Source organism: Emys orbicularis, chromosome 2 (genome assembly GCF_028017835.1).
Source record: "Emys orbicularis isolate rEmyOrb1 chromosome 2, rEmyOrb1.hap1, whole genome shotgun sequence".
Classification (NCBI taxonomy): Eukaryota; Metazoa; Chordata; order Testudines; family Emydidae; genus Emys; species Emys orbicularis.
Window position 1 is genome coordinate 273,851,114 of NC_088684.1, and position 25,888 is coordinate 273,877,001.

General features: G+C 41.6%; 2 protein-coding genes across 5 annotated transcripts in view; one reads left to right on the top strand and one right to left on the bottom strand.

Moving 5' to 3' along the window:
* Nucleotides 1–10,183, top strand: part of PITRM1 (pitrilysin metallopeptidase 1) — a 48,311-nt gene extending 38,128 nt beyond the window's left edge. The window contains exons 24-27 of the mRNA XM_065400207.1: nt 2,159–2,284; nt 3,909–4,054; nt 5,971–6,073; nt 10,044–10,183. Coding sequence (XP_065256279.1) covers nt 2,159–2,284; nt 3,909–4,054; nt 5,971–6,073; nt 10,044–10,137 — 469 coding nt within the window. The 3' untranslated portion in view covers nt 10,138–10,183. The remainder of the gene's footprint in view (nt 1–2,158; nt 2,285–3,908; nt 4,055–5,970; nt 6,074–10,043) is intronic.
* A 2,376-nt stretch (nt 10,184–12,559) lies between these two features.
* The window catches only part of PFKP (phosphofructokinase, platelet), a 67,583-nt gene continuing 54,254 nt past the window's right edge, over nt 12,560–25,888 (bottom strand). For 2 of the 4 annotated variants that reach the window (XM_065399649.1, XM_065399650.1), the window contains 7 exons: nt 24,748–24,900; nt 19,321–19,485; nt 18,150–18,211; nt 17,262–17,373; nt 14,976–15,075; nt 14,142–14,247; nt 12,560–13,144 (listed from right to left, as the gene is read on the bottom strand). In XM_065399649.1, coding sequence (XP_065255721.1) covers nt 12,991–13,144; nt 14,142–14,247; nt 14,976–15,075; nt 17,262–17,373; nt 18,150–18,211; nt 19,321–19,485; nt 24,748–24,900 — 852 coding nt within the window. In that variant the 3' untranslated portion in view covers nt 12,560–12,990. The remainder of the gene's footprint in view (nt 13,145–14,141; nt 14,248–14,975; nt 15,076–17,261; nt 17,374–18,149; nt 18,212–19,320; nt 19,486–24,747; nt 24,901–25,888) is intronic. The other 2 variants (XM_065399651.1, XM_065399648.1) reach the window with 1 other exon arrangement.

Below are 25,888 nucleotides of genomic sequence, written 5' to 3' on the forward strand. Positions count from 1 at the left end.
TAGGTCACGTGATCCCCAGATTTCTCCCAAGGTTTGTCAGTCCCACTTGGACACATGATGTGGCCAGGCCCGGTCCCTGTGTGGCATCTGCTAGAGCCGGCAAGCTGTGAGCCACGCCCCATCGGGAGAGGTAGGAGCAACAGCTGGGAGCTGCAGGGAGGGGCCTGCTACTTTCCGGGTAGGGAGACAGGTTAAGGTGGGAGACTTGCCTGGGAGGGGGCATGACTCAACCTGTTCTGGGGGTGGCCGTACATTTAAATTGTAACCCCTGCACTATCAGCAGGTACGGGTCGTCTCTGAGAGTGGGCTTCCCCTTTGTCACTCCCACCTCCACAGTCACCATTGTAACAGACTCATGTTGGGTGTTCACCTGAACAACACAGTGTCTTCCTTTCTGCAATAGATGGGCATTCTATCTTTATTCATCCTACAACAGTGAGGCTTATGAAAGGCCTAATTAGAACCTTTCTACACCTCAGTGGGCCCTCAGTCTTGTACTGTCAGCACTCACTGGGCTGCCATTTGAACCCTTGGCAACATGTTCCACCTGTCATATTATTAGTGGCTATTACCTCAGATGGTGGGCAAGATCAGAGCCCTCGTGGCAGACCAACTGTATACTGTTTTTTCACAAGGAAAAGGTCTTTCTTTGATTGAATCCTTAATTTCTCCCCAAGGTTATTTTGGAATTTCATGGCAACCAAGCTATCCACTTACCTGTTTTCTTCCCAAAACACCATACCTCTGTTAAGGAAGCTTCAGTCCCTTGACATCAGACACACCTTAGCATTCTACCTGCAGAGGATCAAATCTATCAGGAAGTCTCCTCCTAGGCTCTTTCTTACAAAGAGTTCACGAGGACAAACTATATCTTCTAAGAGGATCTCTAAATGGGTTTGTGTGTGCATCATTGTGTGCTACCAATTGGCACATATCCCTCCACCTGACAGGGTAAGGGCACTTTCCACCAGCGCACAAGCTGCCTCTTCAGCATCACTGCACAGAGTACCATCTCTGGACATATGCAGGGCGGCTAGCTAGAGTTAAACATTGCACGCAAGTTCAAGCCTCTGCTGCGGACACAGCAGTGGGAACTGCAGTAGTTCAAGTATCTTTCTTGCCAGCATCCTTGCACCCCCCTCCAGTCTGAATACTGCTTGTCAGTCATCCACATGTGGAATACACACAGGGACCAGCACTCAAAGACGAAATGGAGGTACTTATCTGCAACTGGAAGTTAATTGAGGTATGTGGTCCCAGTCTATATTCCAGTAGCCACCCCCTCTGTCCCTTTGGATCTTTTTGGATTTGTAAGAAGAGGAACTGGAGAGCCATTGGCCTGCACCGCCTTTTATGTCCTCGGTCTGGAGCATGAGATGAGCTCCTGTGCATGTGCAGGCCAGTGGACGCTGCTTGTTAGAATTTCCAGAGTTGGGTGCATGGCTTGCATGCACACCAACTTGTGGAATACACATAGGGATCACCTATCTCAAAGAACTTGCAGTTACAGGTCAGTAACCTTCATATATTTTTGAAGCACACTCATGAGAAATCCTCTAGAGGGCAGTCTTTGCACAGCTGTTGATCTAATTGTGTTTAAATAATTGCCTAAAAATATCACCTGCTTGTATTCTAACAAGTTCTGTAAGGGAGGGTGGAGTCATTGGGTTAAAATCTACCCTGGTTCTGCTCATGACTCCTGCTGAAGTCTTTTTCCAAGGACAGAATTTGCCACGTTGTTAGAATTTGGGTACCAAAAGCAACTTAATTATAACTTCCAAATTGAAGGAGGACCCTACACACTGTGATCCTGTTCCTTTGTGTATATGATGACATGGTATGTGACAAAATAAGAGGCTTAGAGAACTTTACATTTCATGGAAGGGGATGAAATTTAAAGAATTTAAGAAAGTTAAGGTGCTATCATGGTAGTGCTATTCTATTATGCAGAAGTCAAGAGACTGTATTGAAGATGGCACCATTTAAAATTCTTCAATTTTGTGCTTACATCATCATTGTTACTGTAGGGTGCAATTAGGAATACTTCATTTGTATAACTTAGATCTTTGAAAAACTCTGGTCAAGAGGAGAGGTGGTAGATTTGATATCAAATGCCAGAGGGCAGATTTAACACCTATGCTTTAATCTTTTGTTTCAGCCTTCAGATCCTTGCACGGTTGATGACAGCTAAATTCTTGCATAGGGAAATCAGAGAGAAAGGAGGTGCTTATGGAGGAGGTGCTACACTCAGTAATAGTGGCATATTCACTTTCTATTCTTACAGGTAATACTGTGTCCCCCCTGTAGAGTCTGTCTATAAAATGTAGCCATTGTCTCTGCATATGCAGCCATCATTTCAGACTCCATTTAACTTTACCTGCCAGGACTGTAAGTGAATTGAATAGGACAGGAAAATGAGGCTGAACTGAATAGGACAGGAAAATGAGGCCGAGATAGAGATGAGGAAAGAGGTGGCTTACCACTGACATCACTGAGATCTGTCACTTGGCTTCTGGCTTTCTCCCCTTCTCCCTGCTCCTCCCAGGATTCAGTAAAACTCCTCTCCCATCCTAGGCTTCACTTCCACCAAGCTTGGTGGTAGCTGTTACCCTGTTGCCTCTTTATTCAGTGTATGTGGTGACTAGTGTGCCAATTTTACCACCAGCCTCAACTGTATGCCAGCTTCAGCTTGTTTCTTCCTGGCCTGGCAATGGGGATGGGTCCTGGCAGAAGAGAGGGAACTTAAGCATTTTAAGAACAGTAGTTGGGGGAGGTAGTGAGGTTCCTGGCATATAGATCTAAACTGGCTTCTCCCAAAAGCCCTGGCCTCTCCCCTACCTATCAGAACCAGAGAGGACTCCATGTGTGGTGAGTGGGCTGTACACCTCCAAGGAAGACTTGATTACAGCAGAAAGGTGCTGGTGACATAAAGAAAAAATGTAATCTATTTAATTAGCCCTGAACAATTGTTCCTGTCTGGTCTTGAGAGACACATTATTACTGAAGCTTCTGCTGTTCATCTTAGACTTGAAGCAGAGATCCTAACCATGTGGTAACTAACTCCATGACTCTTCACCAGAGATGGGGTATATGCCCACTGTCCTAGCCTAATTAAATAATTATGATGGGTTGCATGCAGCCAAGCACAGCTCCCACAGAAGGCTTCGGGCTAAATTGAGTGGTGGTGTAAGCATTTGTGTCAGCCACACAGCAGGTGTGTTACGACATAGAGTAATTTTCACCAATTTGGACCTCAGTAGGTTTGCAAAATGGGTGTAACAGGCTGAGGGACAGAAAGTGGTTATAGCAGGAAAAGCAATTTTACAGGCAGGTGTAACCTCTGTCCACCCCACCTTATTCTATACCATCTCCAGAACTCATGGACCAAATTCATCCTTGGAGTAAGCAAGCATAACTGATATTGATACTAATGAGAGTAGCACCTGCTTATGCCAGGCACTAAATTTGGTCCCCAAATAATATATCACTGTAGATTTTATTTGTTTTGCACACCTGCTGAATGCCAAATCTGTGCAAGTTGCACTGATTTAGCACTTGCATTTAATTGTATCTTTTTCATGATCAGCTTAGAAACTATTTACATCAGTACTGAATTTGGCCCACTCTGTCTACCTACAGTCTGCTATAACTTCTGTTGAATAAAATACTCCTTATCTCGAACTACTGTATAGTGTTTCTATGTGCTGTATGAACGCAGCTGCTTTCCTTTGGTATGATATGTGTGCATGTGCGTATGTGTGTGGCCTAGATGTAGTTTATAGAATTTGGTGGGTGATTCGCAATCTTTGAATGAAAGGCAGTGGGTTTTAAAACAAACGTTGTATTAAAAGTTGTACAGACTCAGGTTGTCGTCTGTAATACAAAAGTAATTCCTTCTCATTCGTTAGGGATCCAAATTCTACATCAACCTTCTCAACTTTTGAAAAAGCAGCTGAATGGGCTCAGTCTGGGGAATTTGCACAGCAAGACATTGATGAAGCCAAGCTTGCAGTGTTTGCAGCTGTAGATGCTCCTATAGCTCCTTCAGACAAAGGTATGTTCTTAGTTCCCCGGCATGGGGAATCCAGTGTTCTCGCTAGGCTTAGAAGGAAGTGAATGATTCCTTCTCTGCTCATCTAATCCCTTTCATAAGCTCATGTTTGGCATCAGTGGATTTAACGTAAGGATTTGTTTCTGTAAAACAGCGAGATGCTACTGCTCACCTTGAAGATCCCATGTGATGTCTTTCCACTGAAATGTTCTTATTGCTGCTTGTGATCACAAGATTGTCATGGGAGAATAGGAGGAACTTAAAGAAATAACTAACCCTTTAACCTGTCTTTCTCAGCCTAAACAAATTGCACCTGTTCTAGCACATAGAAAAATCATAAAGGTCTATTGGTTAAATGGAATACTTGGAAAAGTGTATGGATTATATACCTATTTTAGCCAAATGCGTACACTGATCCTGAATTTGCTTAACCCCGCTGCTTCACTTTACCTATTTTTAGAAATGGGGAAAGCATAAAGTTGTTTGGTGCTTTGGAGATATTTAATGAAAAGTACTAAGTGTAAATAGTAAAATTAGCTGCATGTTTGGATGCCATGATGAATGGTTCCTCCTTTTTTTTTTTTTTTTTTTTTTTTAAAAGAACTTTTTTTAAACACAGTTCAAAATAGTTTGTAGTTTGAGAGAACAGCTCCTCCCCTGCTGCTAAATCCAAACCAAAACTTAAAGTTAAGGCACCTACTCCACCCCTTAAGTATAAATAAAGGAACATGCATTGATTTTGAATCTTAATGTTTGTAAAGTGTTAACACAAGCAAGGCCATTTAGGTTATTACATAAAAAAAACTTCAAACATTTTTTACTTTTCCACCATTCGTGGGCTTTTGCTGCCTGTTACCATGAACAATGAAAACAGGCTAGGCACTGTCAATTTTCAGGTGCTCATATGTGAACAAAATGCTTTAATGTCACATGCTGGTGGCTTGTCAAAGGGTAATGATTCTCATCCTTCGGTGCTTGATCTGCACTCCTATGCAGTGCACAGGCTAGTCTGGAGCTGCTCACACTCTAACTGGTATCAGGCAAAGTTAATGAAGTACTGAAAATAGCAACGTTCATAAGGACTGAGGAAATGAACGAGGCTGCCTCCTAGCTCCTCCAGTGAGATGGAATTTAGAGGAGAGGAAAGAGAATACCCTTAAAATCCCTCCCAGTAGCTAGAAGGGGAGAGAAGAGAGAGTTGAATGGAGCTGTAGAGCCATAAATGTATGGTGATTGCTTAATGTTCCCCCTTATTGGGTCATAAGTTGCAGTGTCAAGAAGTCCATCTGTGATTATTTTTAACCTCTTTGATCACTGAAGTGATTCTTGTTACAGGATTTCTTGTGAGTATATAGAAGCATTTGTTTGCAGAATTATGTGGACCGTATATAGAAAAAAAGGTGGGTCAGATCTTTGTCTTAGCAGCATTGACTAAAGCTGGCTGCAAAATTCTGACAAAACGGCTTTCCATTGGATAACACAGTTGCTAAAATCAAAACCTTCATGAAATCATTCTGAGTTCACCAAAAGTCTATTTGGAGAAAAAAGGGAAAAAGTTCTGAATAATTTGGGAATAAATTTAGATTTTTTTCTCCTTCCAAATGGCTTTTTGGTTCATTTTTTTGCATTTTGTATTATATAAGTTCAAATCAAAACTTTTTGATTTTGTCAAAACATTTTTTTTTAAATTCTCCACAAAGTGGAACGTCCATTCTCTGCCCATCTCTAGCCTTGACACTGGTTAACAATTAGAAGTTTGTACTGTACTTTTTATGACGAACATAGAATTGTTTAGCTATTAACTAGCTGCAGACTGTATTCATTCCTCTCCCAACCTATCCTGCTTTGGGGTACTCTGTGCAGTTATCCTTCGATGCCTAAGACTCAGTACACTTACCAAGTCACATTTTTACTTTTAGGGATGAATCATTTCTTGAATGGTATCTCCAATGAGATGAAGCAGAGACACAGGGAGCAGCTTTTTGCTGTCAGCAGTGATCACCTTATTGATGTGGCAAACAAGTGAGTCTGTGCTCATTTTAGAAATGCAAGTAAACCCAGATCCTTTGTAAGAGTTTCAGATTAAAATCTGTCTGATCTAAAATAGCTGGTAAAGGTTTGAATTATTACATTTCTCATGACCTCTGACCACTGTGATGTAATTTTTTTTCTGTACCTGCATTCATATCCTCATCACTGTGCCTGTGAAAGGAGTATTGCCGTTTTCCATTTAGCTTTTTAGTCAACATTTTAATTTGTTTGTGAACTCTGTTGAAGTTCTTAATTTGCTGAGATTGCTGTTCTGCTTCTGACTGGATCAGAAACGGTTTGTTTATTTTTTCAGCTCAAACAAGATGGTTCCAGATTTAGTCCCTTTTGTGTGGAGATGAATTTGCTTTTCTAGACTCAGTTCTACCATTTTTTGCCTGCTTATAGGTGTCTAAATCAGTGGTTCAAAACCTTTCCAGACTCCTACACCCCTTTCAGGAGTCTGATTTGTCTTTCATACCCCCAAGTTATGCCTCACTTAACAACTACTTGCTTACAAAATCAGACATAAAAATACAAGAGTGTCACAGCACACTATTACTGAAAAATTGCTTGCTTTCTAATTTTTACTATATAAATTATAAAATAAATAATTTGGAATATAAATACTGTACTTAGAGTTCAGTGTATAGCATATAGAGCAGTCTAGACAAGTTGTCTGTATGAAATTTTAGTTTGTACTGACTTTGCTAGTGCTTTTTATGTAGCCTGTTGTAAAACTAGGCAAATATCTAGATGAGTTGATGTACTCCCTGGAAGGGCTCTGCGTACATGTACCTCTGGTTGCGAATCACTGGTATAAAATTGTATACTAAACCATACTGAATTATATATTACATCAGGTGAATGGACCACCTGGACTGGGATCTTGTCTCCAATAGGTATCCGATGTTTTCACCTTTCTCTGAATACTTGCTGGGGGAGTGTGTATCACAGGGAAGTTTCTTCCTACTATTGTGTAATTAGTGTCTTTGCAACTTTTACCCCATGCAGTTTAACTGCCAGTCTCATTCTTATTCATAGAAACATACAGTCCCTTTAAAAGATTAAATGTTTTGTTTACAATTGAGGGATGTTGAATCTCGAGGGACTGCTGTGCCCAGTGCCTCTTAAGCAGGGAGGTGTAAATCATCTTCACCAGTTTGACTAGTGTTCATGCTGTTAATGGGCTAGAATGTTATTTCCTTTTAAGAAAGTGACATCCTGCCCTTGTGTGCTCTTTGGAGTAGCCCTTTGCTCTGCTACCAAGTGTGCACCTTTTTTTTTTTTTTTTTTTTTTATTGTTCTCACCAGTCCCGTCATATTAAGTTAGTTGCCCCAAGTGAGGTTGGGGAGAAACATACAGTTGAAAGGGCATAGGGTCTTGAAGAACCACAGTTACAGTAAGTAAGCGGTTATTCTTTGTCTTGGCTGTGTGTTAGAGTTCAATCTGGGAGAAATGGAGAGATCCACTCACATGGGCAAAAGAGGTGGTAGAGTATGTCAAGTAAAACTGGCATTGCCCATCTGTTCCCCCATTTTCTGTTGCTTAGGTTCAGCACCGAGCTGAAAAATATGAGGACCTGCGCTAACTATGGGGGAAAGGAGAAACAAACACCTTTCCTTTTTTTTTTTTTCCAGATACTTCAAAACAAAAGTTGACTAGCTCAAACCGATCAGTTTTAAAACTAGGCATAATGGTACAGGGTAGCCCTAATGAGAATATTTGACATTGGTTGTGCGAAGGTACTGTATAGGCGAAAGGTTTCATCGGAACGTGTCAGGCTGCTTTCAGAATGAGTATAATATGACTTACACTTCAACAGTTACGTGGTGGCTTTTCATATAGATTCATAGATTCATAGATTCTAGGACTGGAAGGGACCTCGAGAGGTCATCGAGTCCAGTCCCCTGCCCGCATGGCAGGACCAAATACTGTCTAGACCATCCCCGATAGACATTTATCTAACCTACTCTTAAATATCTCCAGAGATGGAGATTCCACAACCTCCCTAGGCAATTTATTCCAGTGTTTAACCACCCTGACAGTTAGGAACTTTTTCCTAATGTCCAACCTAGACCTCCCTTGCTGCAGTTTAAGCCCATTGCTTCTTGTTCTATCCTCAGAGGCTAAGGTGAACAAGTTTTCTCCCTCCTCCTTATGACACCCTTTTAGATACCTGAAAACTGCTATCATGTCCCCTCTCAGTCTTCTCTTTTCCAAACTAAACAAACCCAATTCTTTCAGCCTTCCTTCATAGGTCATGTTCTCAAGACCTTTAATCATTCTTGTTGCTCTTCTCTGGACCCTTTCCAATTTCTCCACATCTTTCTTGAAATGCGGTGCCCAGAACTGGACACAATACTCCAGCTGAGGCCTAACCAGAGCAGAGTAGAGCGGAAGAATGACTTCTCGTGTCTTGCTCACAACACACCTGTTAATACATCCCAGAATCATGTTTGCTTTTTTTGCAACAGCATCACACTGTTGACTCATATTTAGCTTGTGGTCCACTATAACCCCTAGATCCCTTTCTGCTGTACTCCTTCCTAGACAGTCTCTTCCCATTCTGTATGTGTGAAACGGATTTTTTCTTCCTAAGTGGAGCACTTTGCATTTGTCTTTGTTAAACTTCATCCTGTTTAACTCAGACCATTTCTCCAATTTGTCCAGATCATTTTGAATTATGACCCTGTCCTCCAAAGCAGTTGCAATCCCTCCCAGTTTGGTATCATCCGCAAACTTAATAAGCGTACTTTCTATGCCAATATCTAAGTCGTTAATGAAGATATTGAACAGAGCCGGTCCCAAAACAGACCCCTACGGAACCCCACTCGTTATGCCTTTCCAGCAGGATTGGGAACCATTAATAACAACTCTCTGAGTACGGTTATCCAGCCAGTTATGCACCCACCTTATAGTAGCCCCATCTAAATTGTATTTGCCTAGTTTGTCGATAAGAATATCATGCGAGACCGTATCAAATGCCTTACTAAAGTCTAGGTATACCACATCCACAGCTTCTCCCTTATCCACAAGACTCGTTATCCTATTGAAGAAAGCTATCAGATTGGTTTGACATGATTTGTTCTTTACAAATCCATGCTGGCTGTTCCCTATCACCTTACCACCTTCCAAGTGTTTGCAGATGATTTCCTTAATTACTTGCTCCATTATCTTCCCTGGCACAGAAGTTAAACTAACTGGTCTGTAGTTTCCTGGGTTGTTTTTATTTCCCTTTTTATAGATGGGCACTATATTTGCCCTTTTCCAGTCTTCTGGAATCTCTCCCGTCTCCCATTATTTTCCAAAGATAATAGCTAGAGGCTCAGATACCTCCTCTATTAGCTCCTTGAGTATTCTAGGATGCATTTCATCAGGCCCTGGTGACTTGCAGGCATCTAACTTTTCTAAGTGATTTTTAACTTGTTCTTTTTTTATTTTATCTGCTAAACCTACCCCCTTCCCATTAGCATTCACTATGTTAGGCATTCCTTCAGACTTCTCGGTGAAGACCGAAACAAAGAAGTCATTAAGCATCTCCGCCATTTCCAAGTTTCCTGTTACTGTTTCTTCCTCTTCACTAAGCAGTGGGCCTACCCTGTCTTTGGTCTTCCTCTTGCTTCTAATGTATTGATAAAAAGTCTTCTTGTTCCCCTTTATTCCCGTAGCTAGTTTGAGCTCATTTTGTGCCTTTGCCTTTCTAATCTTGCCCCTGCATTCCTGTGTTGTTTGCCTATATTCATCCTTTGTAATCTGTCCTAGTTTCCATTTTTTGTATGACTCCTTTTTATTTTTTAGATCATGCAAGATCTCGTGGTTAAGCCAAGGTGGTCTTTTGCCACATTTTCTATCTTTCCTAACCAGCGGAATAGCTTGCTTTTGGGCCCTTAATAGTGTCCCTTTGAAAAACTGCCAACTCTCCTCAGTTGTTTTTTGTCATAATTTGTCTCTCTCTTGCAGATACCTTGCAGGTGGGAAGAGCACCCGAGGACTGGCTGTACTAGGCCCAGAGAATCCGCACATTGCCAAAGATCCATCCTGGGTCAAACGATAACATTTGTTACTGAAAATGGCTTAAGAGAAATAAAACAATCCAATTCATAAGTGACTAAGGCACATTAGAATTTTTAATTTTCCTGCAAAGGTCCAAGTGAAAGGTCATTACAACTTCTTTACTCTGCATGCAACAAGCCACTCAGCTCTTTCCTCAAAGAAATTAACAATGCCAAAGAAGGTTTATCTCTACAACTGCATTGTATTTAAGAATGAAAACTATTTGTTCATCTATGGCTAAAGCAACTCTTCAGTTCCTCCATAAGAATTAACTGCTGTGGCACAAAAATATGGATTTTAATAACTTCTGAATATACAAATTATTTTTTAAAAGCCAAGCTAAGACTTGAATTTTAAAATGTGTTTAGCTTAAATCATGTTTTCTTACAATATCTGTATTTTTAAACCTCCACTGTTGGGCACAAACAGATTTGTTACACCTACACTGGTACTTCATAAGTCTTTCCTAGTGTGTTGAGTTTTCCATAAGTTGCGCATAACTATTCTTGTTACATTGTATTGTGTCTACACTACAACTTACATTTTTAATGATAAGAGTGGCAGTGTTGGATCAAAACATGTCCTCTGTACAACTCATGGCTAATCGATAGCTACAGGAAGGGGAAAAGGTGGTTTTATTCATAACAGGGCTATTTTGATGGAGCTCCTACCTGTGACCCTGTGCCAGTTGTTCTTCCTCCGAGTAGTGAATGGAATTCTCGGGGTGCTGTTTTTGTCCTTTGTTTACCTTTTGGCTAAGGTTCCACAGCTAAAATGTTGAGACAGCCACAATTGTGTTGTGGAGAAAAAACTGCTGTGTCAACGTAACTTAACCATCGTGATTATAACCTGGTTTCAGATGTTTCAGCTGATCACAGAAAACAGTCCTTGGTCCTGGGTGTGATTGAGGGTTTTCCTATTGTCTGAGAGAAGCTGAGGTTAGTTACCATGACTTCTATGGGTATGTCTACACTGCAGCTTGGAGTGAGCCTCTCAGCATGGGTCGACAGACTTGTTTCACTGGAGCTAGCATGCTAAACAGAAGAGTGTGGACAGTGCAGCTCAGGCTAGCCAGCCAGTTTTGGACTCAGGTGGCTAGCCTGAGCCTCTGCCAGAGCAGCTACACCCACACTATTTTTAGCGTGATAGATCTCGTGAAGTTAATGTCTGTCTCTCCACACTGGGAGACATGCTTCCTGCTGCAGTGTAGTCTTACCCTAAGGCAGAAGTGAAAGTAAGCTGGTACGCCCCGATACGGCGTACCGGGGCAGCCCGGCTTCCCCAGGCGGCAATTTAAAGGGCTTGGGGCTCCCAGCAGCAGCTGGAGCCCCAGGCCCTTTAAATTGCCACCAGAGCCCTGCTGTTGAAGCCCTGGGGTAGCGGCAGCAGGCTCCGGGGGTTATTTAAAGGGCCGGGGCTCCCGCTGCCTCTACTGCCCTGGGCCCTTTAAATAACCGCTGGAGCCCCGCCGCCAGTACCCCAGGGCTCCGGGGGCTATTTAAAGGGCCAGGGTGGTAGAAGCAGGGGAGTCCTGGGCCCTTTAAATAGCCCCCAGAGTCCTGCTGCCAGAGCCCTGGGGTAGCAGCGGCAGCCGGGGGCTCCGGCAGCGGTTTTAAAGGGCCCGAGGTGGTAGCGGCGGCCGAGCCCTGGGCCCTTTAAACTGCTGCCGGAGCCACCGGCTGCCGCTGCTACCCCGGCGGGGGAGGGGAAGGGCACTTACGGTAAAGGGCGGGCTCTGACCCCCCCCATCCCTGCCCCTTCCGCCCAAGGCCCCGCCCCTTTCGGGGGCCAGAGCCGGCCCCAACCCAGCCCCGTACTGGTAAATCCCTATTTCTACTTTCACCCCTGCCCTAGGTACATCTACACAGCAGCTTGAAAGGTGTAATTCCCAGCTCAGTTAAACTTACATGCATGAGGTTGGCTCTAGCACCTAATAAAGGCAGTGTGGTCGTCGTGGTTCAGGCTAGCTGCTTGAGTACATCCCCAGAGTCAGGCAGAATCCAACTTGGGTGGGTAGCTTGAGCCACCAGCCATTTCACGATGGCCACACTGCTATTTTTAGCACACTAGCTGGGGCCAAGCTAGCATGAGCTGGGAATCGCAACTCCCAGCTGCCATGTAGACATAACCTAAAGGACACACACAGGAGGTTAACAGCCATCTTCACATGGTTAACAGCTTTAGTATTGCATTTAATAGTAATTTTTGGTGTGTTACTTCCTCTCTGGGGGGAGGTGTGTGGGGTAGTTCAAATTAATGCAGCTTCATTGTGCAGATGCGGTACAGAAAAATCTGCAGCTGCCCTGCTCTTAATCCCTCCCCCCTGTTCTACAAGTGGAGAAAGAGCAGTTATTTGCCTCCTTTTTAGAATGCAAATAAAAGTTGCTCCTACTTTCAACAGTGGTGTTCTCCTGTCGTCAGTTGTAATTTGTTAGTTTTTAGACAACTTGAAGTCACACAGGTGGTTTGCAACAATACTTTTATTCCACTTTGGATACATAAATTCACTCTGTAACTTGACACAAAACTAGCCTTCTACATATATTCTGAGTATAGACTCTATCTCTGAGATAAAGTGCGCTAGATGAATGACTTATCACACTGAGTGCACAGAATTGTGTTAAACTTAAGGATCAGGCCGGTAACTGGTATTTTGTAAGTTAGATGCTAGGGTTTGCTTTAAACCTAGGATAATACTGGGCAAGGAACTTGTGTGATGTTTGCATGTCTGAATTCACATAAAGTGCTGGTACAATAATTTAAATGTTACAAACAAAGCTGTAATCAATATTCTAAAGCATTGTTACGCACAACGTAGGTCTATTACAACTTTATCTAAAATAATGGTCTCTTCTTAGATAGCTCCAATTTCTGCTTCTTTTGGGCTGTGCCTAGCTACGTGCTCTAGTTGACCTGAATCTGAAACATCATAGCTAGTCTTGTATTTGGCCAGAATTTTCATCAGAGGTCGAAGTTTCAGCCACCACTGTTCCTTAGGAATTCTGTGCCTGTACAGAAGATGAGGAGGGGGAAAAAAAAGTCAAAGCTATTCTGTGTAAACGATTCCATTGATGTTATCCCTAAGAACCAAATTCACTATTAAAGTTGGCTTCATTCAAATTATAAGCAGTTTTATAAGGGCAGTTCTTATCAGCATATATTAATGACCAACTCTGCTGCATTCACTGATTCTTAGGTTCATTTTTGTGAGAGTAATGTTGCCATCTATGCTCATTGACAGGAACGTAGAAAATTGTTACTAGTTGGATGCATTTGCTTTTTAGTTTAACAATTTTTTGGAGAGAGGTTGCGGCAGACAGTAAATGATTATCTTGACCTCCAAGTACATCTCCAGCTAGCCTTAGAACATGCATGAATTCCATCTCCTCCCCATCTTGCTATTGTTTCCACCTAACCCTCCCATCTCAGCAAGCGCTAAGCAATTTATTATTTCTATTGCAGCAAGACATAAGGACCTCATTACACTAGGCCCTGTGCAAAGATAATCCCTGTCCCAGAGAACTCAGGCTAACAATTAAACAAAATCCAACAGGTTCATAAAAAGCCAGATGGGAGAGGGTTGGGGAGAACAAGATGCTAATAGAGGTGGCTGAGTATGCATAAATTAGTTGTAACACTGGTCTCACTAGGCACAAGGGGTTGCCACCCTAAACAATACCAGACAGTGATTGGCAGGCATTGAAGCAAGGACAGGTTGTGAGGAGGGATTTAAGAGGATACAGCAGTAGCTTTGAATTCTCATAGGGAGCTCTTCTTAAGCAAAAGGGGCAGCCTGGAGAAAGCATGCAGTTGCTTGTGGGAAAAGTAGATGAGGGGATGGTCCAAGGCCACCATCATAGGCCTAGCAACAGCAGGAGGCAATGGTGAAAGGTAGGTTGGGGCTATCTGGTGAAGTTAGTGCCTGACGTGGAGCAGGGCAGGAGGGATGAAAAAGGAGGACTGGAAGTTGTACTCATCTGGTCCCACAGAGCCGCCTTCACTTACACAAAATCTGCTTGATCCTTAAGCTCAACCACAGGTTGGAAAAGAAGATTGCGTCTGCGCATACCTAGCAAACAAACGGAGTCCTCGGTGTTGGCAAACACTTTTCCTATAAACAATAACAACGCAATGTTATTTTCTTTGGGGGAGAATTACCCCTTTTCTTGTAATAAACAAATGGATGTAGGAGTGAGGTTCTGGTAAGATTCTTAATTTTGTTGTTACTGAAGTTTTAAAGTAAACGATAGCATCTGCATTAGTTGTTTAACAGTGTTAGGGGAAACCTCCACTGTGTTGTGGTTTATTAGTTATAATGATTAAGCAGTAAAGATGCAATGTACTTAACTACTAATCAAATAAGAGATGCAGCCTTAACTTCCCACTTAAAATTAGATTTATTATAGTCACTACTGCTTCATGAAGCTGATGAAATAAATCCTAAAGAAGTCATATTACCTTCATCTGTGTCCCATGCAGCCACCAAGAAACAAAACGAAAAAAAGGAAGAATACATGTAACTATAAAACTATCAATTTCTATATGCATTAACAAAACCTAGTTAGGCTAGCAAATCATAGAAAAACAGATCCAGGACAACCCTTGTTTAAGGTATCAAACTCTCTTCAGGAGCCATTTTCTTGTCACTGCCACCTAGAAACACATTAACAATATTCTATAACAAAGCCTGGGTAAGTTGGTAAGACAGGAAGAACTACATTATTCCATTACTGTTTTTAAAGACTCCTCAAACGTGTTGAAGGGCTAGAGAGGCTAGCTTTTCTGGAGTTAACACAAAAGGAAGAGAAAGATGGTAAATAGCCATAAATATTTCTGCACCTCTTCGGTATGTTTCTCTCAGTTTCTTTGAGATCCACTGTATAGCTTTTGCAGAGATTTTTGTCCCAAAGTTCCTGTCAAATGGGGAAGGTGCTCCACCCTGTCAAAGTTTAAATGTAATTAGAGATTAGTTGCAATTTTGCACCAACCAGGAGCATTATTCTTGTTTTTCCATTCCACCAATCATCTCTGTTCTATGGCTGCTGTGCCTCTTTCCTTCCCTCCCTTCCCCCCATTTTTTTAAACACACACCAGTGCTTTACCTTAGCCCCAGAATTCCCAATGTGGGAGTCTTGAGGGGACTTTGCCTGGACAGTTTGAGATACTAGCCCCAATTTCACAATCCGTGCATAAAGACATGCTTAATTCCTCTTAAAGTCAATGGGACTTAGTTAACCCCCCGCTTCTCCCCTTCAGCAGAGTGCTTATTTGCATGTACTTTCTAGAGCACTGCCTGAAGGATGTTTGCTACTGGAGTAACATGGCACAATACAACTTCCAGCAGTAGAGAGAGAGCTGGAAAAGCAATATACACACAAGGAGAGAAGCAAATAAAGGACAGAATAAAGAACTGGCGAGGGAGCGAGCAAACAGGCCAGGCCAGTGCTTCAGGGGCGCTGGCACTGTTGCATCACAGGGCAGAGGCTGTAATCAAGAGACCTCTAGCCTGTATCATCCAGCCGCTACCAAGTGGGTGCATCTATAACACTGTTACCAAGCAGACACTAGGGGCTTTAGATCGAATATGGCAGGGATCAGCAACCTTTGACGCGGCCCATCAGGGAAATCCGCTAGCGGGCCGGGCCGCTTTGTTTACCTGCAGCGTCTGCAGGTTCGGCCGATGGCAGCTCCCACTGGCCGCAGTTCGCTGTTCCAGGCCAGTGGGGGCTGCGAGAAGCGTCGGCCAGCACATCCTTCGGCCCGTGCCACTTTCCGCAGCCCCCATTGGCCTGGAACGGCGAACCGCGACCAGTGGGAGTTGCGATCGGCCAAACCTGCGGACGCTGCAGGTAAACAAACGGGCCTGGCCCGCCAGCGGATTTCCCTGACGGGCCGCGTGCCAAAGGTTGCCGATCCCTGGTCTATGGGAATGTAGAACTTGACAAAATACAAAAGGTACAGTTATTCGCTTTTATTCCAGCTGTCAAAACAGGGTTCTTAACTGGATCTAACTATATGCTCCTCCTGTGAAAGCAGATTCTACTGTTTTCTATGTATAACCTGTTTTGGGTGCATTTACTGAAATTCTTAGCATTTAGTTCTAAATACACTACAGACAAGCGGGAACAGTGTTAGTATATCAAATATATAATGTACTTAGATACAAGGCAGGGAAGCTGTTGTATAACTTTGGCACAGGGTTAAGACTTCAAACAAAATATGAAGCTTTAAAGCTGGAATTAAAATGTTATGGTTCATAGGAACCAGTAGATATTCAGTCACTACTAGAAAGGGACCCAGGGTCTCATATTAAACACCCTTTCCCCTAGACCTGCCCTGCTTCCCATTGTAAGTTTCCTAGTTGCTTATCCTTGTGCCCTTATGCACTCTCATACTGCTATTGGCTGATTAGTGCCCCATCTGGGTGTGTGGGATGCACTAGCTAGGAGTTCTGTACAGGGCAAAGCCAATCATAGTGAAGATTAATAGGATGACTATTTCCCCTCTCCTCCAAAAGGAAAAAGTGAACAATGAGCACAAACGTTCTATAGGAACCAAATTTCTCTTCCAAGGATGAGATGCTCCTGAACTGGCAGCTGCAGGGAGGTCTTGTAAGAGGCAGTGAGTGAGCTACTAAAAAATAACAGCACCCTTTTTTAAAAATAGGGATGGGGGGGAACAAAAAAGATGACACGGTAAAAGAGGGAATCTGCTGCAATTTCCTTCTGCAAAACTAAATTACCCCTCTTCCGCTCCCTTTCCAACCCCCCAAAATGGGTGGGGAGTTGATAGTAACAATGGAGGAAACCCTTAGTAACATTCATTTTGTCTAAAGCAGTGGTGGGCAACATGCAGCTCCCATTGGTCAGGAACGGTGAACCACGGCCACTGGGAGCTGCAGGCGGCCATGCAAATGGAAACAAACCGTCTCGCGGTCTGCCAGCAGATTACCCAGATTACCCACGTGCGGGCCGCGGGCCGCAGGTTGCCCACCACCGGTCTAAAGGGTATAGAGTGGATGCAAGAAGGACCACTCTTGCGTAATCCTGGAATGGTGACGGCAGTTCACACACACTAAATTAATCCTGCTGCTGTATACAGAGGAAAGTTCGTAACTTTATTTACCTGCTGCATGTGGCCCAATACATTCTTTCTGCAATCGAACACGCCTTTTCCTTCCTCAGAATATAGCTGGTAGATAAAGTCAGTTGTGTAATTCTCATTGCTGTTCTCATTCCTATAACAAGACAAAAACAACCCCACAACAACACTGTCAGGCCAGTTAAAAACCACATTATTAACTACCAGACCTCTTTACAGAGGCACAGTCACTGATGGAGGGGACATGTCGCACCCCTGACAACTCTGATGATAATATCCCGTTGGCTGCTTTTGCAAAAGACAGACCAGAATCCTCCCTAAGGGGCAAACAAATAGTTCAAAAACATCGTCACAGGGCACTAAGATTAAAGCAGGGTGAATGCTAGTCAACTTGTAATTGACACAGGAAACTTTTATTCAGTTGTGTGGCTTAGCTTGCTATGGTCTCCAATACAACATGTAGTCTAAGGAATGAGGATGGAATTCACCCATTTGCAGAGGGCCAGCATGGGACCTGTGTTCCACTTTATATGTATTCTGAGGGCTAAATACCACTTCAGAGCTGCATAGGCCTTGTGCTGGCCCTGTGCACAGAGGGGAATTTCACCCTCAGTAAAATAAATGATGAGACCTTTGTGCAGCCTCCTTATAACACTTTGTGCAGCACTTGGAAGGATAAGCTAAGAACCCAAATCATTAACAGGATGTGAAGAGTTAAAATGGGAATGGGTGTGGGACTTTTGATTTTAACAGATTTTATATCTGCTTCTAAGATCTGCTTTTTCTTCCACTGAGAATCCCTTCTTCTATAACTAACTAAATAGAGCCTGTTCATGGGTTTTAAATAGCAGTGAGGGTTGCAAAACATTACTCATTTTGATGCTGCAGTTTAATTAAATGACCTTTGCTCACCTCAGCACGAGACCACGCTGGATGCTGGTTTTCATCTTTTCGGTCAAATGCTCCACATTAGCCTAGAAACAGAGTCACACAAAGCAAATGTGATGATCATTGCCTCCTTCACCAAGAGAATTTCTATAAAGGATTCCAAGTTCACAGCAATACTTAAGAAATCCCTTCTGTAATGTGAAAATCCAACTGACCTGCAGCTTCCAGGACAAATTCTAATGGGTGGGTTAAAAGCTACTGGTCCTGGTTTAAAATTAACCTCTTTTCCTCACACCCACCAACAACTTTTAGCTTCTTCATGTCTCTAGACAACAGTGTTATTTCAATAGGCTCTTTAGGTCACTTGCATGTCACTGATACAGCACCTATTGGACTTTATTTACATAGCAACATAGGAATTGCCAGACTGGATCAGACCCCAGATCCATCCCATCCAGTGTCCCACCTGTAACAAAGGCCAGCACCAGATGCATCAGAAGAATGTGTAAGAACTCAGCAATAGGCAGCTGTGGGATAATCTGCCCCTCCCATTAGGGCTCATCCTGGTCTCTGATAGTTAAGAGATTGGCCCTGGAGCATGAAGGCTTATATCCCTTCCAAAATCTGTCATCATTAATACTAACAACGCTGGATATTCTTGATACCCAATTCTTTTTTTTTTTTTAATCTTATTAAATTCTTGGAGTCAACAACTCCCTGTGGCAAGGAGTTCCACAGTTTTAAGTACGCATTGTGTGAAAAAGTATTTCCTTTTATCCTTTTTTTTTGCCTTTTCATTTTGCTCCAGCTCCATCCAATTACTATGTACTAATAATCAGATTGTAAAAGAATAAATATGTAATTGTTCTACCTAATGGTGCTGTGGTAACTTGATGTTTCAATTTTTGGTCATCAGCAGTCACTGCTTGATGCCATGAATGAGGAGTGTCTGGCTACAAGTTCTACTACAAAAAAAAATTTACACTGGCATAATATTCCAATTCTCTGGGGTGAAGGTGTCACGTATGCATTTAAAAGTAGCCACTTATTGCTGCAGGTTAAGATACCCTTTTGGAACAGCATCCAACCAACTACACCAACACAATGTACATATTAAATGCTATATACACACAACACTTTGAAAGTCTATATAACAATGAGAAAGACGTTATTTCAGTAAGATTGAGCTGCATACCTGGAGTTCTCGAATATCAAACTTCTCTTCAAAGATATAAGCAGCATCCGCACCTGCAGCAAGGCCCCCCATATTGGCCAGGTAACCACAGTAGCCACCCATTGTCTCAATGATGAACACACGACGCTTGGTCCCACTGGCTGACTGTTTGATGCGATCGCATGTCTAACCAAAGCACAGAACATTAGGGACTTACGCAAACATGAACAGGCTCTCAACTGTGATATTTACCATATATTATGTGATTCTTTATCACAATTATAAGATTACTGAACTGTATTACTATATATATATATATATATATGCACATACACACTCTCATGTCAATTGTTAATTCTGGAGGAAAATATTTCTTCCAGGTCACTTGGACACTATATTCAAAATCGGGTGTTTTGGTAATATCATGTTTGCTTGTGTTATCCTTCCATCTGGCTGCTTTCTGAAAATGTTAAAGGAGAAACTAATCTCGCGGCCCATTCTTATTCTTAAAACTTTGGAGTAGTTATATTGGAGTTTTATAGAGATATAAAAATGGAGTTTGCTTTCTGATCTGGGTGTATATCCAAATTTAGCCAGTCTCTACTTTTATTGTGCACATGACTGAAGAAATCACCTTTGATACTGAGGGGTTTTACGTACACTTCCTAAGAAGTTGTCTTTACAATTTGAATTTATGAGACTGAAGTCCTAGGTTTCTTTTGATCCACAATTTGCTTACCCAGAGGGCTATTCATGCACATTTCCATGACTTGGCAGCAACAGAGCCAATTTCTCCTACTTCATGTCCATAAACACATACTGATTATGGGAGACTGACCTCAAACAACAGCTTACCCATTCGTAGATAAGAAAAGTTGCTCACTATGAGGAAATCTGTTGGCTTACATGAAGCATAGGGGATGATGATTTACAGCATCAGAGCTGCCTGTGAGTAGCTTAAACAAGCCTCCACAAAAATAAATTTCAAAAACTGACAGCTCTGATCAGAGGACTAAAGAGAAAACCCCAAAATAGCAGCAGATCAAGTCTAAGAGTATTTGAAAAATAATTGCCCTAAACTCAAAAAACCTTTCCTTGAGGGCAAATAGAATTTTGCAAATGCGGTTTGTGGGCCCAGCTGAATTAAGAGGAAGCAGATGAGTGCAAGGATCTGGAAAATTCAAGATCATGAAGTTCTTGCCCTTTATTAACAACTTATTTAGAAGGAAACATAAAAACAGCCCTCAGACCTCTGGTGAGTTTTTGAATGAGTAACTATGGATGCAGTTCTACATTTGATGTTCTTCCATTCTGCTTATGGATTAATTTTTCCAAATACAGCCTTAGCATCATTTATTTTTTGATATATAAAGACAGGTTCTGAGCCTGATATTTGTATTAAATACCTACTTACCAGAGCACAAAACAAATAAAGTTTAAACTGGTAAATGGGAAAGCCTAAAAAATTAAAAAGTCATAAGCATTTAACATTATCATAAATTACAGCATTTAGAGCACAAATAACTATATTATATATTTATGTATATTTACTTTAGTTCAACTACCAGAGCTATAACATATATATATCTACAAATGATCAAATAGATTGATCTAAACATGCTATCCCATATTCTTTTAAAAAACAAGCAGCAACTCCAGAACAAAATACATCACATATTAGTTCAGATCATGCACTTCATCAGTTTGTTACAATGGCAACCCCTTTCTAGCTATCTTGGTTCCTATACTGTGCCCATACTGTGGTCTCCAGTCTTTTCCTCACTGAGTACAGTTCAGTGTAAGCTCTCAATGTACAATAAACAACAGCATACTTGTAGCAACCCCTGCTGCTTTCACGAATGGCAGACTTATGATCACAACAGTTCTAACTCCCTGGAGACAATGCTTGGGATTTCATGGGGAGTAAGTGTATACATTATGACATCACTAAGGAAATTCTGGCTTTTAGGTGCTGGGGAAGTAAACATATAGGCCAGGCTGTCCAAAAATGACTTGGCTGCCAAACTTGAGATACCTCAAAAGGGCCTGCAAATGTTTAGCATATCTGGGACATTGCATACCTTGCAATGCCAGCTACAAGAGTGCCATGAAAATGCCTGTTCTCACTTTCAGGTGACATTGTAAACAAGAAGCAGGCAGCATTATCTCCTGCAAATGTAAACAAACTGGTTTGTCCGAGCGATTGGTTGAACAAGAAGTAGGACTGAGTGGACTTGTAGGCTCTGAAGTTTTACATTGTTTCGAGTGCAGTTATGTAACAAAAAAAATATCTACATTTGTAAGTTGCACTTTTACAACAAAGAGATTGCACTACAGTACTTTTTTTTTTTTAATGGAGATATCCTATCTCCTAGAACTGGAAGGGACCTTGAAAGGTCATTGAGTCCAGCCCCCTGCCTTTACTAGCAGGACCAAGTACTGATTTTTGCCCCAGATCCCTAAGTGGCCCCCTCAAGGATTGAACTCACAACCCTGGGTTTAGCAGGCCAATGCTCAAACAACTGAGCTATGCCTCCCCCCCATGAGATGAATTGAAAAATACTATTTCTTTTATCATTTTTACAATGCAAATATTTGTAGTAAAAAATAATATACACTTTGATTTTAATTACAACACAGAATATAATATATATGAAAATGTAGAAAAACATCCAAAATATTCAATACATTTCAATTGGTATTCTATTGTTTAACAGTGCAATTAAAACTGCGATTAATCGCGATAAATGCTTTAAAACCCGATTAATTTTTTTGAGCTAATCACATGAGTTAACTGCGATTATTCAACAACCCTATTTTTAATCCTTTCACACCAGAGTCAGTGTTTCACAGAACAATTTCTGCTGGCTGTGATGAACCACCAGCACTAAGGAGTCAACTGTGATTATTCAACAACCCTATTTTTAATCCTTTCACACCAGAGTCAGTGTTTCACAGAACAATTTCTGCTGGCTGTCATCAATCACCAGCACTAAGGAGTTAAAATTCCGGCATGAAGCTTTTGAAGAATGTGAAGTAAAGAATAACAATGTCTGTTTGCTTAAGCTGCTCTTTTAACTGCATGATCGCACATGCATCTGGGAAACTGGGGAAAGGTTTTAATCCTCCTACTTTCCTATTACAGGACTTCTTCCAACATATAAAGGTCCAGAGTCTGCAAGCACTTACACACATTAATAACTGTACTCGTGAGTAAAAGTAGTTACTGATAAGCATAAGCATTTTCAGGACTGAGTTCTCCTTGGTATATAGGATATTATTTAGGGAAGAAGCATTTCTGTCATATTATACTAGTTAATAATGCTTATCTGATATTTTCAGAGAGGCAGATCCTCAGCTGGCATAAATTGTCAGCTGAGGGTCTGGCAAAGTGTTTTACGAGGATATTACTATTCCTCGTTTATTGCTGAGGGGGACATACTCAGACAGGGTAAGTGACTTGCCCAAAGGCAAATACAATGTCAGCATCGGAAGCAGAGTTAGAACAGAGTTAGAACTCAGGGGCCAAATTCTGATAATCTTTTACCACAGCGTGAAGCACGCTGCCTCTCCTAAGAATTCTGGTATTCAAAGAAGACGCAAAAAGCAACACTACACTACTGACAATCTCAACCAAAGACACTGGCTCCAAGACAATGGTGCAGACCCACGGAACTCAAGAGGATTACATGTGAACATAAGAATGGCCGTACTGGGTCAGACCAAAGGTCCATCCAGCCCAGTATCCTGTCTACCGACAGTGGCCAATGCCAGGTGCCCCAGAGGGAGTGAACCTAACAGGTAATGATCAAGTGATCTCTCTCCTGCCGTCCATCAGACACAAACAGAGGCTAGGAACACCATACCTTACCCATCCTGGCTAGTAGCCATTAATGGACTTAACCTCCATGAATTTATCCAGTTCTCGTTTAAACCCTGTTATAGTCCTAGCCTTCACAACCTCCTCAGGTAAGGAGTTCCACAGGTTGACTGTGTGCTGTGTGAAGAACTTCCTTTTATTTGTTTTAAACCTGCTGCCCATTAATTTCATTTGGTGGCCCCTAGTTCTTATATTATGGGAACAAGTAAATAACTTTTGCAAGCCTGGGCAAAATTTTCCTCATTTAGTTTTTACTGAGAGCAATAACACGGATGAAGCATTACTGAAAGCTGTGCGGCCTACAATAAAAGGCAGTGGGATAGAAGCAACAACTGTTGGTATTTTCTACCTTGTCTGTGGCCAACTACCATTTATAACTTTTATTGTTGGTACTTCTCACATTTTCAGTCTTTGCCAGGTGAATCACTATTGAAGACTTTGTCCCCACTGATATCAGCCATGTTACCTGCTATATGCAGAGTTAGATTCTGCTAGTTCTGCCACCACTGGTGGAGCTGTTATGGTGCCAGTACAACAATGGGAGACTAGGGGAAATGCCATGGTAAGCAAGGACTAAGGGACAAATTCTGGTCTAATTGAAATTCATGACAAAATCTTCAGACACCAAATGACACTAAAAATGTTCTATTTTTAAAGTGATGCTGAGGAGCCAGAATTGGAGAATAAAAGGATTCTGTACATTGTCTAATGGCAGAGCACACATGTGTTTTATCTAATAAGAACAAGGATTACAGGCAACTAAGGACCCAAAGTCATCCCTGTGAACCACTGACTTCAAGGGGAGCTGGAGCAGGCCCACAATGTGCAAAGTGCATTATTTTGGTCATACAGCCCTTTTGAAATCAAATTGTTGGCAATTTAAATGGAAACATGTACAACAGTAATCAGGAGTTGTATCTCAATGCTGTTTGACTATAAAAGGAAGTGCCATCACTGTAAGCCAAGTTTTGATGTATCCAACTTGTAAAATTTACTTTCTCGTTATACAGTACTTTAAGTGTTGCAGTCATTAGGCCTCAATTCAGCACAGCACTTAAGCGTGTGCTTAACATTTATCATAAGACTAGTCCCAGTGAAGTGCTTCATGCTTTAAGCCTGGGCTTATGTGGTTTGCTGAACTGGGATCTTATTCCGTCATTGGTCCATTCCTTGAGTCATTTGCTTTTTTTTTTTTAAGGTGCATGGGTTTTTATTCTTTCATTTAAGTATAGCAAAGTAGTCCTAAGCAAATTATTTTAAACAAAAAATGTTATATACTTTATTCTTATTGCAAACATACAAAGGTTCTAAAAATGCATTGAAATAGTTACCCTAATGCCACTATCTAAAACACCAAAACACAATCTAAATAATAGCCAACATAACTGATTTAATTTTAATTAGATTAATCTTCAATCAATCTGGAAAATGTTGATTACCTTCTGATCACAGGAGCTTAATATTTTAAACTAGAATATTTTAGAAAACTAAATGTTTCAAGGTCTTGCTAGTATCACAACAAAGACAGACATTGTACAGTTTAATTTTCAAAGGATATGCAGTCTTACCTCCACAATAGCATTCAGGGCAGTGTCAGCACCAATGCTAAGGTCGGTGCCTGGCACATTGTTGCTAATAGTAGCTGGCAACACACAGATAGGAATGCAAAACTCCTCAAAGCGAGCACGTGCCTCAGCTAATTGCAGACAACTTTCAAAGGCCTGAAGCAGCGGTACAAGTATTATTAGCAATACACCCTTGCATATGGATAGCAAATTATTATGCATTCAGCTAGTGGCTCCTTGCGTGTGATGGGAGGGTTGGCTTTCCATTGGCAGAACAAAATAAAATTGGTGATATTAAGGAGGGACAAAAAAAAAGTTTCCTCTAAATACCACAACAGTGCACTGGGGTCGCATTGGCACAATGCTTTTCTGAAGAAAGCGCAGAAGGAAGTTAATGTGAGTTAGTACAGAGTGAAAATGAAATGTGGATAGTGCAGAGATCTGAAGCAGCTAAGCAGAAACGTAGGCAGCATGAGTGTACTAGAAATAAGTCATCTCAAAATAAGTTAAATGAACAAACACTATTCTATATACTAAATAGTTTAAGGAAAGGTAACTAGAAAAACACCTACACTCAGAAGAAAATGCTTGTGGATACACTGCTATTATAGACACTGCTTTTTTTAGCTACTGCTTTGTCCTAGAAGGTGAAGACACACCTCTGTCACTGAAAGAAAAAATCATGAAAATATGGCCTATGTTTTCCAAGTGCCTGCAAGAAGCATGTACATCAGGAGACACCTGTTTTTATGCATGCAACTCGGATAATTGTGCATAAAAATGCAGGGATATTGCACAAGACCATATATTTTGCAGGAACATTTTAGAGGCTTTTTGAGCGATCTTTTGGGGATTTCATATCCTATATGGTCAGGAGGTAAATGTACAGTGTGTCAGGTAGTCTGTGTGTTCTCACAGGCTCCAGAGTCCCTAGTACTCTTCTCTGTAGCGAAGGACTGTGGAATGTGCAGCTGTTCTGACTTAGTGAGTGCACTAGTCCAATTCTTCCTCAATATGCAGTGATCCTGAACACCCATTGTGTAGAGAGAATGTGAAAAATCCCCACATATTTAATGAATCTCCAAAGGAAATCCAAAGCCTGTAGTACTTTTTCTTTTCACCAGTCTCGCTCTCCCAGCGGGGA